At 46.9% G+C, this 11,329-nt stretch overlaps 1 protein-coding gene across 2 annotated transcripts in view; it reads right to left on the minus strand.

Moving 5' to 3' along the window:
* Window positions 1–11,329, minus strand: part of Cacng5 (calcium voltage-gated channel auxiliary subunit gamma 5) — a 40,690-nt gene that overhangs the window by 8,331 nt on the left and 21,030 nt on the right. Inside the window, exons 1-2 of one of the 2 annotated variants that reach the window (XM_029546689.1) lie at window positions 7,694–7,767; window positions 316–552 (exon numbers count right to left, since the gene is read on the minus strand). In XM_029546689.1, the coding sequence (XP_029402549.1) occupies window positions 316–511 (196 nt within the window). In that variant the 5' untranslated portion in view covers window positions 512–552; window positions 7,694–7,767. Of the gene's footprint in view, window positions 1–315; window positions 553–7,693; window positions 7,768–11,329 lie in introns of those variants that run through there. The other variant, XM_021213215.1, reaches the window with a different exon arrangement.

The raw sequence follows: 11,329 nt of genomic DNA on the forward strand, positions 1-11,329 counted from the left end.
GCCTGCATGGGTGATTCAGATCTGTGAGGTGTCACTCAGCACTGGGAGGCAGAGTGTGGGAAAGTCAGCCTTGCATGGACCTTTTAGGAAGAAAGCCAGCCCGGGGACCTGAGAGAACTTGCTGGAGGACGGCATTGTGACTCAGGGTCTGAGTTTAGGTCTGTGGTCTGCTAGCTGCTTGCACCACTGGCCAGAGGCAGTGGAGATTGTCTGTGGTGAAGTGTCTACTAGCACCTCCTGGGTGTCTCCTGGGTGTCTCTAAGTAGGGAGAGACCCCCTGGGGGCAGGTATCCCCCAGATCGGGATGGTCCTTACCAGCGAGGAAGCAGACCCGCCAGAGGCCCGAGTGCAGGGACATCTTGACCTCCGTGCTCTGGTTCTGTGGGAGGATTATGCCTTCTTCCAGGTAGAGCCAGTAGTCCGTACTGACGGCGATGCCCAGCAGCCCCAGGCCGCAGACGGCAAAGACGCTGCTCAGCAGGGTCAGGGCCTTCCTCCCACAGGCGCTCATCTTCCTGGCTGGTGACTGGGCAGCAAGGGGTGCAGAATGGGCTGTGGGGAAGAGAGAGAGAGTGAGCAGGAGGTAGGGAGCAGTGGCTGAAGTCAGTCTGCTCTGGGTCAGTGGGTGAAGAAGAGTGGCTAGGCTACTAGTGTCCAGACCATCTCTACTTAAGGGTGACCCTCCCTTTGCTCCTCAGGAACTCACAGCTTTCTCCTAAGGCTACTGTATCTATTCCCTTGTCTCCTGAGTTTTGCTTACTATACATGAACATTCATCTATCCATCTATCCACCCACTTACACATCATCCATCCATCCATCCATCCATCCATCCATCCATCCATCCACCCTCCCACCCTGATTAGATTTTGAGCCACTGTGGAAACATACCTCTGGGTATGCTGTAAGGATGTTTCCAGAAAGATTTAACTGGTAACACACTCTCCCTTAAGTTGCTTTTGCCATGCATTTCGTTACAGAAATGGAAAAAGTTACTGATATGTGGAGAAAGCTTAGAGTGTGACCTGAGCTCAGAAGAAGGCAGACAGAGCCACCTCTATAAAACATGTAAGCCTCGGGTGACAAGGGCAAGGGCTGAACCTTGCCCCAAGGTTCTCATGGTGTGGGTGACTTTGAGTCCACCAGGCACAGGACCCTACCCAGGGACGATGCTGTGCCTTGGCTGACATCTAAGCAGAGGTGGCTGCCAAGACACCTGAAAAGCATCAGAATCCAGATTTGGCTGTGAAGTTGAGCTTACTGCATAGTGTCATGTGGTGACACCAGTGCTCTTTGCCTGGAAGGGGTCCCTCAGGTCTTGATCCCACAGCAGCATCCACACCCTAGCAGCTGACTGTGGGAGATCGGGGAGAGCCCCAGTGTGGGCCATGTGCTGGCACTCCGGAGGAGTGTGAAATCTGCAGGGTGGGAGAGCATGGCTCGGGAAGGTCCTACAAGCCTTCCTGCATTGGCTTTGACAAGGAAGAGGAAGATGAAATGCCAAGACATTCCCCGCGCAACCCAGTGAGGTTTAGAGCAATAAGTCTATGGAATAGCCTAGGAGAAAGGCATCAGGAGGCACTGTGTCTTGGTTTGGAGGACATTGCATGACAACCACTTTAGTTTCGTTTACTCCAAATTTCCCCAGACTTATTTGGCCACAAAATGAGGGATCTGGGGAACTCTCTTTGGGTCCATGCTGCTCCTCAAGAATAGTAAGACCTGCTCTGCCTCCCCGCCCCCACTGTTATGCCTCCCTGTCCCTTACTGCTCTACCTCCCCGCCCCCCACAGAATGGCTGGGGGATTAACAGTCACAGTGGACAGGACCATAGTTGGCAAAAGGCAAAGCTGGACCTAGTGTAGGGTATTATTATTCGGTAACAATGCAATAAAGCCCCGCTTTTCTCAGAGCAGACAGATCAGGGCATCTGAAATACGACAGCTATTGCTCGGCCAAAGCTGAGCAGCCAATTTTAATGTGAAGCTTGGCAGAGATGAGGAAGATTTGGGTCTTAGAGACGTGGAAAGATGAAAGTGGAGAGGAGATTGGATCAGAGTCAGCAAAGCAAAGCATAAAAGAAGAGATGGAAGGTGACCTTGCCCGCGGACTCTACGGGAGCAGGCCCTAAAGTCTGGAGTCTCCTCAGGCAAACCCCAAGAGTCTCTCTTCCCTTTCTGGAGAACGGGGCAACTGTACAGCAGGCGAAAAGCAACACTCTTTAGCAATTGCAAACGTCTTTATGTGTTTATTGTGGCATCATACTTATTTATAAAGCCCTCACTAATGGTTAATTACAGAGCCAAGCCCTCACCAAACCTTCACAGTAGCCCCACGAGGAAGTAATTGACATTAACTCCATTTCCTGGATGGGGAAACTGAGGCTTACAGGCATCAAGCAGCCGACAGGATACCCTAGGGGACCCTGGATTGAAACCAGGTCTAATTCCAAATTCTGTGCCTAGACTCTATGGTTTTCTACTGGAGAAATGAACAGGCCCAAGAGGTGTTGGGGTAGTGGAGAACCCAGACAGGAGGGTGTCAGGAATTGAGGGACGCCTAAGTTATGGGGCTTTAGAGAATAATCTAAATGATCGAGTATTACATACGATTAGAGTGGCAATGCTCGGGGCTCCCTATGGGGTGCTTCTGGTATGGTTTCCCCGGATCACCTTGCCTCAGGGCTTCTGGTTCCAAAACCCACACTGTAAGCAACGAGACTAATATTTCCCTCAACCCACATGTCTGCCAATTCTGGAAGGTGGAGGGAACTGAGATGACCCAGCCTGCTAATTCCAAGGAACAAAAGTGCAACGTATCAATATATAGACAGATAGATCTTTTATGGGAGTTCAAAGTCAGCTTCTCAGGTTTGTTCCATAAATGTGTTCCCCATCACGCCATCTCACTTGCCCCGAGTTTGTGCTTCTGATGTCTGCTTCTGTCTCCTGACTTTCATCCCTCTACAGTCAGACCATTTGCACGTGGTCAAGCTTCTGCTAAACGCATCGTCTTTGATTGTTGAACATTCTAAGGTAAACATCTCTTATATGATAGACCTATAAAAATTCTCTACCTCTCCCATCAGGAAAATTTCATAGACTCAGAAGATTCTTCAGGTAATAAGGTTCTGTGTGTTTTATGTTCTTTATATATTTCTGTGCTCCACGCAGCTTCTCAAAGAGCATACGTTATTTCTATAACCAGAGCAGAACATAAAATTAAAGATTAGTGACATCAGTTCCACTGCTGTCAGAAAAATGAGGGGTGCCGGCTCACTCCTGTGCTGAGGATATCATGATGCAGTGTCATCCTTTGGAGCATGGCGGTTTTGCACGGTTTACGATGATTACCGGTGCCATTACCTCTAAGTATTAGCTTGTTAATGAACAGGAATTAACGGCCACTAATTATCATCCATGACTAGCAATTAGAGAGAAATGTCTTGCGGAGATTAAATCACTAATGGTACATTTCCCTGCCCAAGCCAGTCATGGAGAACTCTGGGACAGAGTGCACAGGGACTCGGGGGTAGGTGAGGTATTAGGTATAAAGGATTGTGGGGAAAAAAATGGATGGGGTTCAATTGGGGAATAGCAGAAAGCCAATCAAATGAAGACACCCAGGGTCAATGCCCAGCTGATCAGAGGAACCCCAGTAGAGCTTCAGTGAAGTTTGGGGAGTAGGGACTGTAGCCAGGGCTTTGGAGCTGGGTACAGCGCTCCTTTGAGCTGGTCTACTGACTCAGCGCCACTGTGGTCAGCAGCCAGCAGGAGAAAGTAACCAGACGGTGACAGGTGGGTCCTGATCCCCGGCCTGCTTTCTAATAGGATGTCCTCATTATTTTCCAGGGAAATTAAAAACTGACCACAGGGGCTGGAGAGATGGCACGGCATTAAAAAAAAATACTTACTGCTCTTGCAGAGGACCTGGGCTCTGTTCCTAGCACTCACATGGGGGCTCCCAACAATCTGTCACTCCAGTTTTAGGGGATCCACTATCTTCTGGCCTCTACAGGCATCAGGCACACATGTGGTGCACACACATGCAAGCAAAACACCCAAACACACAAAATAGAAATAAAATCCTTTAAAAAGTGGTCATAAATTATTTGTTATTCTTTGCACTCACAGAGATCCACCTGCCTGTCTCCTGAGTGCTGGGCTTAAAGGTGTGCACCACCACCACCTGGCTAATTATTTGCATTGAAAAGTGGGATCCGTGCTTCTTTCCCTTAAATCTAGACATGTTTGTGACTGTTCTGATTAAGAAAGTACACAGGAGAGCCGGGCGTGGTGGCACACACCTTTAATCCCAGCACTTGGGAGGCAGAGGCAGGCAGATTTCTGAGTTCGAGGCCAGACTGGTCTACAAAGTGAGTTCCAGGCTATACAGAGATACCCTGTCTCGAAAAACCAATAAATAAATAAATAAATAAATAAATAAATAAATAAATAAATAAAGTAAAATGAAATAAAATAAAAGAAAAGAAACTACACAGGAATGGTGCTATGGGCCTTTGGAGGCCGTGAAAAGATACTGGGTTTTCTCCAGAGCTGCATCAGAGAAACTAGCATTCCTGTGTGATGACCAACCTGAGGTCACCATGCTGTAGAGTGTGGCTTCTCAGCCTACTGACCTTGGGGGATGGGAAATTATTTGTTGGACGGCCAATCATAAATACTGTAGGATGCTTAGGAACAACCTTATCCTTCTACCCCCAGATGCCAGTGGTAGCTGAGTCCTGACTGATGAAAACACTTCTCTACAGGAAAAAAAAACAAACCCACCTCCCTGGGATCCATTTACAGGCTCGTACATACAGATGCTGTGACTGACACTGGGCTGAGCTTCACACCAATAGCCACCCCGTGCTACCTAACAAGTACCCACCGCCCTGTCTCCTCTCTCACTTCCACACCAGCCAACTGAATGGATGTTAAGGTCTTTGTCCTACGGAGAGGTAAGCCGCTCTGTGTAGTGATATAGGATGGTGGGAAAGTAGCATCTCCGATGGCACGGATGAAGGGTATCCAAATGTATACGGAATGCTGACATAGAGGGACAGAAGGGCTCAGAAGGGACCGTGTCTCCTGAAGCCTAGAGACCTCAGCATCATCCTGTGCCTCTCTCTCCAAACTTCCTCCGTCTTGGTTGGAGATACCACCTTCCACAAATGGTGGAACAGTTTCTGCCTGAGGACCTGCCAGGTAGCTGGTTCTCCCCGGGGGCTCTACCAATCTCTCTCTCTCTCTCTCTCTCTCTCTCTCTCTCTCTCTCTCTCTCTCTCTCTCGTTGCTGATGCCCTAGTTAGGAGTTGAGAATTGCTGGGTAAGGATGTGCTGTCCTTCAACAAAGAAGGACCCAAGGAATGTGCTTTCGGAATTTTAACACACTTTTTTCTTTGACTGAGACACGGCCAGCTTGTCTGCCAGGAATCAGGGCTGTCGAGCGGAGGATATAGAGCCCTGGCAGACGCCATCACACAGTGTCCCTAAGCCTTGTGGAGTGGAGGTTGATATTCATTAAAACCCCTCCCACCCTTGGTTTGGCAAGAGATGGTTGATCAGTGGTTTTTCACAGAGAGGAAGAAGCACTGTGAGCAAGCATCCAGGGCTGATACCCACTGCCCGTAGACGTCCAGCTGGGGTCAAGTGACCATGACTTTGCTGAAGGTCCAGCAGGAAGCCTTGTGATGGTTCTTCACTGTGACCTGATGGGATTTGGAGTCATCTAGGGATCAGACCTCTCTGCATGTCTGTGAGGGGGTTTCCAGAGAGGTTCAACTGAGGAGTAATGTGGGCGTTACTGTCCTAAGGGCTGGGCTTCTGGACCCAATAAGAGGAAAAGGAGAAAGAGAGCAGGGCATCAGAACTTGTCTTACTGCTGGACCTTCACTACTACCACAGACTGTGCCCCACACTGTGAGTTAAAATAAACCTGCTCTCCCTTTGGGCATTTTTTTCACAACTTTGAGAAAGGTTTAACTAATGCACATCACTGTGTTATTGCCTCTGCAGAATTTCTCCGTGCAGCTTAAAATTTTCTACACATTAAAAATTAGGACCACATTACACACACCTCATGCACACACAGTGTAGCTTGATGTTGTTTTACTTAACATAACCAACATTTTGCATATTTTAATAGCTTCGGAATGCATATTCTCTGATTTGCATGTGCTCAAAGCGAGATAGCCATTTCCCTACTGCAGAATGGTTATTTTCAAATCTGTCCTTATTACAAAAATCAATGAATAAATTTACTTATCTCTAAATATCAAGGGGACGTTTGCAAGTATTTCTTCGGGATAAATTCTTACAAGTGGGGTCTCTGAAGTCTTAAAGTACCGTCAGACCTACCCCGAAAGCTTCCAAAGGCCCTGCTACCCAAGGTACAGCAGAGGCCTCACTGTTAGAGGCCTCCACATGTCCCTGGAGTGAAAAGTCCTCCTCTGGATAGTTCCACCCAGCACTTGGCCTCTGGGCTCTGTGCCCAGTGCATTGATGGGATGTGTCAGAGTAAGGATTCTACACTGCCCAGATGATCTGGGAAACTTCTAGGCTTCCTACATAACAAGCAACATGTCTTCTGTCGGTGCTAAAACATTATCCAAACGTCCAGATGTGGAGTCCTCTGTCTGGCTGGTGCAGAACATTTAAGAAGTGGCAGAGCTTTTAAGAGGTGGAGCCTAGCGAGGTCTTTAGGTGATTGGGGTGGTGGTCCTGAAGGGACCCCGGTCTCCTCTTTCCTTTTCTTTGAGAAGGGCTGCACACTCTACCATGATATGTTTCTACACCGCAGACCCAGAGTAATGAAGACAAGCGATTATGAACCAAAATCTGCAGAACTGTGTGCCAAAATAACTGTTCCTAAAGAGAAAGGCTTGATCAACTTTGGGATTTGTAAGAGTGACAGAAAACTGATAGACACGATCAATGGCTTGGTCAGTATTCCTGGCTTAGCAATTATAAAAGTACCATCAGAACTACTTTGATCAATATACTTTCTAGGATATCACCACCCGTGTGATAGACACACACAGCTACCCAGGTCAATCAGCTGGAAAAAGCAGTATTAAAGAACAATCCAGCCAGGCATGGTGGCTCATGTCTAAAGTCCTAGCACTTGGGAAGATGGGGCAGGAGGATTGGCATGGATTTGAGGCTACCCTGTAAATTCCGGGCTTACCTGGGCTACAGTGGGTCTCAACCCTATCTCAAAACCAAACCTGTTTTAAACAAGAAAATCCAAGGGCTGATACAAGTGGTTCGATACAAAAATAGCCATATAAGAATAGCAGCTGGGGCTGGAGAGATGGCTCAGTGGTTAAGAGTACCGACTGTTCTTCCAAAGGTCCTGAGTTCAAATCCCAGCAACCACATGGTGGCTCACAAACATCTGTACAGCTATAGTGTATTCATATACATAAAATAAATAAATAAATCTTAGAAAAAGAATAGCAGCCAAATAGAAATGATAACAATAGACAGAAAACTACTGTCTATGTAGCGACAGAATAGTAAAGTGTTGGAACTAAACTGTAAGTTACCTGCTGGTGCTATGAATAAAATACACGACAGGCTTAGTGCACATACTAAATTTTTTCTCTATTGCCATGGCAAATTCTATGACCAGTAGCAACTTGGAGGGAAAGGGGGTTTATTTCAACTTACAACTCTCTCAGAACTCACTCCATCACTGAGGGAAAGTTGGGGTCAGAACTCAAGGCAGAGACCTGGAGGCAGGAGCTGATGCAGAGGCCACGGAGGGGCGCTGCTTACTGGCTTGCTCCTCATGGCTTGCTCAGTCTGCTTTCTTATAGCACCCAGGATCACGTGCCCAGGAGTGCTACTATCCACCATGGCCTAGGCTCTTCCACATCAATCATTAATCCAGAAAGATTTCTGTCAAGTTGACAAAAAAAAAAAAAAAAAAATTGATCAGCACAGTAAGGCCCTTATGTGAACGTAAGGAGCCCACATAAAGCCAGATGTGCTTGCACATCTGTAGTCTCAGAACTCCTATTGTGATATAGGAAGCTGTTTTTATTATTACTTTAAAATGTACTTATCTTTCTTTTATGTGTATGTGTAGATGTGCACCACATATATGCTGTATCTGCACAGGCCAGAAGAGGGCGCTGTGTCCCCTGGAGTCACAGCTGGTTGTGAGCTGCCACTGGGTGTTAGGAGCTGAGCCTGAGCCCTCTTCAAGAATGGCAGGTGCTCTTAACCACCGAGCCATCTCTCCAGCCCCTACAGGGAGGTCTTGAGAAGATGTCATGACTCTTGGCATAGCCTAGAGGGGAAACGCTTGCAAGTAGCTAGGGATTTATTTTAAGGATGAGGACACATGATTAGGGAATACCAGACAATTATCCTCGTGACTGAGCTACCGTAATGAAAACAGTTTGATTCTGCTGAGGGGGGACAGCATCAATGGAAATTTAAAAAGTTATTTTTGGCCGTGATTAAGTAGCTTGTTAAAAATAGACATTTCCGGCTATGAATAACTAGCATATGTTAGGCAAATCCTCCTGCTGAAAATAACTAGAAGAGTTGGGTTAAATATAAAAATAAAATAAAGCAAGTCTGAAGATGTTGCATAGTAATCAAGAAAACCAGTATTTCTGTGGTCAAAGAGTAAAGACGAAGGAGATGTGCTGAGATGGGCAGGGCACTTTGCACAGTTTTGCCCAGGTCTAACTTAGACCTGGGAAGGAGCGGATCTGCCTCTGCCAAGATCGAAAACCATCTTTAAACCAGCTCATCCATGACCAGATGGTCCTCTGTTACAGATGTCAAGAATGCAAGAGCCAACCATCAGGAGCATTTGTGGTTTTCCTATGTGATGCCTTGCCCTCAATGGGAAGTTAGCAGAATCGTCCAATGCAGGGCTGAGACAAATGTCAGATACCGAAACGACAAAAGTCAGACTTGAACATGATAACACTTGATGTCTTAAACCAAGTATTCATCAATGTGGACTTCTGTACCCAGTGGAGGTCTCCCCCACCACCGAAGGTAAAACAGGAATATCCTTAGACAAACAAAACCAGGAAATGTGGTATCCACTAATTTCCATAAAAGAAATGCCAAATGATTCTTTTGCGTGTGTGTGTGTGTGTGTGTGCATGTATGAATGTTTACATGTGTGTGTATGTGTGTGTGTGTGTGTATGTGTGTGTACATGTCAAGGTATTGAGGCCAGAGGTCAACCTTGGGTGTCATTTATATGAAGCTATTTGCTTTGTTTCTAAGGCAGCACCCATTTTTGTCTCTGTGAAAACTGTGTGGCTCTTTCATTTGAACCATACATTTAATGCTCTCTCCTGTCCTCAGTGACACACAGTGAGTCTTTAGACGAACACATTGAACCCTGGAGTTTCCCGTTTTGATGGATGGCTCCCAGTACCACCATCCTTGAAGGATTGGTGCAGACCTCCCTTTGGATTGACACAGACCTTCCTTTTGGACTAAGTCTCAGCTTAGCCACAGGACACATCAGGGAGTCTGGCTAGCATGAGAGACCCAGCAGCCCTCTGCGAATCAGACCCACAAGAAGAGCCACCACCCGACTTCTGAGGCAAAAGCAGTGGATTTTTTTTTTTTTAAATCTTACAGCTGTTTCAGAAAAGCCCAACCCCCTTCAGGGGAGACGACATCACACAACTATCTCCCTTCTTTAAATTAAATATGGTGGCAGCAACTGCAAACTCCATAATTCAGCGACATGAGGTCTTAATTGTCGCCAATTAGAAGCCAGTTCCCCGAGAACTTGCCAGCTCACACCTCCAGCAACTCGCAGAGCAGCATCTAGCACCTGCTTCCCTTGTGGCTACAGGGCATGAGAAAAGCCAGTGCGAAATGGAAAACAATCTTTGTACCCCACGACTTAATAGATGTAGACAGGAAAATGTGCAGACTTGATCTAATTCTGGTGACAACAGGCATCCATCAGATCCAGGCTGCCATCGCCGGCTGAGACGGCCAGGTCACACTGTTTCACCCTTCCTTGGAACACCAGCAGTAGGCTTGCAATCCTCTCTGTTGTGTGCAGTTCTGCCTCCCACCGGCTGATGTTTATTGGACCAGGATGTGTGCCAAGCACTGTTGCGAGAGATTTACACATATTCATTCTCTGAACCCTCCATTAACCCTTTGTTGTACAATACAAAGAGATGAAGATGCTGGCACTCCACAGGCTGTTCAGAGTTAAAGGAGCTAACGTGCACAGTCCAGGTCAATGAGAGACCTTGTCTCGAAACCAAGGGGAACAGTCCCTGAGAAAGGACACCTGGGGTTGACCTCTGACCTCCACATGCACACCCCCACACACATGCACACACACCTAATGACATGTGCTTCTGCATGCATACAAACATGTACACTCACACATGCTATGCATGTACACACGTACAAGCACACGCAGAGCATTATAACTCTAGCTCAGCAATATAACTATATACGTATCGTTTAGTATCTCTTTATTATTATCGGGAGAGGAAAAAGGCAGTGATCCGGTTCTTTTGTAATTATCTACATACTTACTTCTGGCATATTTAAAATTACTTTATGGGACTTAATATTCTTATCTAGCTTCATTTGCTTTGAGCATCCTGGAAGGAGAGGGTCAGGTAGTTCTAACTGTAAATGCTCTGTTTTTGTTTAGCTGGGTTATTTTTACCTTTCTGCCAGCTTCAGTTCCCACAGGTACTTTGGCTGGCTCTGAGATTCTTAGTGGGTGGCGCTCTTCACTCCATCTTCCAGCCTTGCAAAGAAGTGGCTCTGCTGCCTTCTCCACTGGGGGTGTTTGAGGGAGATGCTGCTCGATAGCCTAGTGTGTGTGTGTGTGTGTGTGTGTGTGTGTGTGCCTGCAGCCTATTGTGTGTATGTGTCAGAATACCTCTTATGTTTTTTCACCCCTCTGGCTGCTTCCATAATGCTCTTTTTTCTTTTAAAGATGCATTTTTATGTGCATTGGTGTTTTGCCTGCATGTATGTCTGTGTGAGGGTGTCAGGTCCCTTGGAACTGGAGTTACAGACAGCGTGAGCTGCCATGTGGGCGCAGAGAATTGAACCTGGGTCCTCCTGAAGAGCAGCCAGGGCTCTTCACTGCTCAGCTGTATCTCTAGCCCCACCGCGATGCCCTTTTTGTCTATGCTTGTTTTGTGTCTGGATGTGGTTGCGTGATACACATCTACGTTGGTTATTCCCAGCCCTGCTCTTAGGTACAGAGGTTGGGAAGTCCTTGCGCAGCTAAAGTGTGTGTGTGTGTGTGTGTGTGTGTGTGAGAGAGAGAGAGAGAGAGAGAGAGAGAGAGAGAGA

This window comes from Mus pahari, chromosome 14 (genome assembly GCF_900095145.1).
Source record: "Mus pahari chromosome 14, PAHARI_EIJ_v1.1, whole genome shotgun sequence".
NCBI classification, from domain to species: Eukaryota; Metazoa; Chordata; class Mammalia; order Rodentia; family Muridae; genus Mus; species Mus pahari.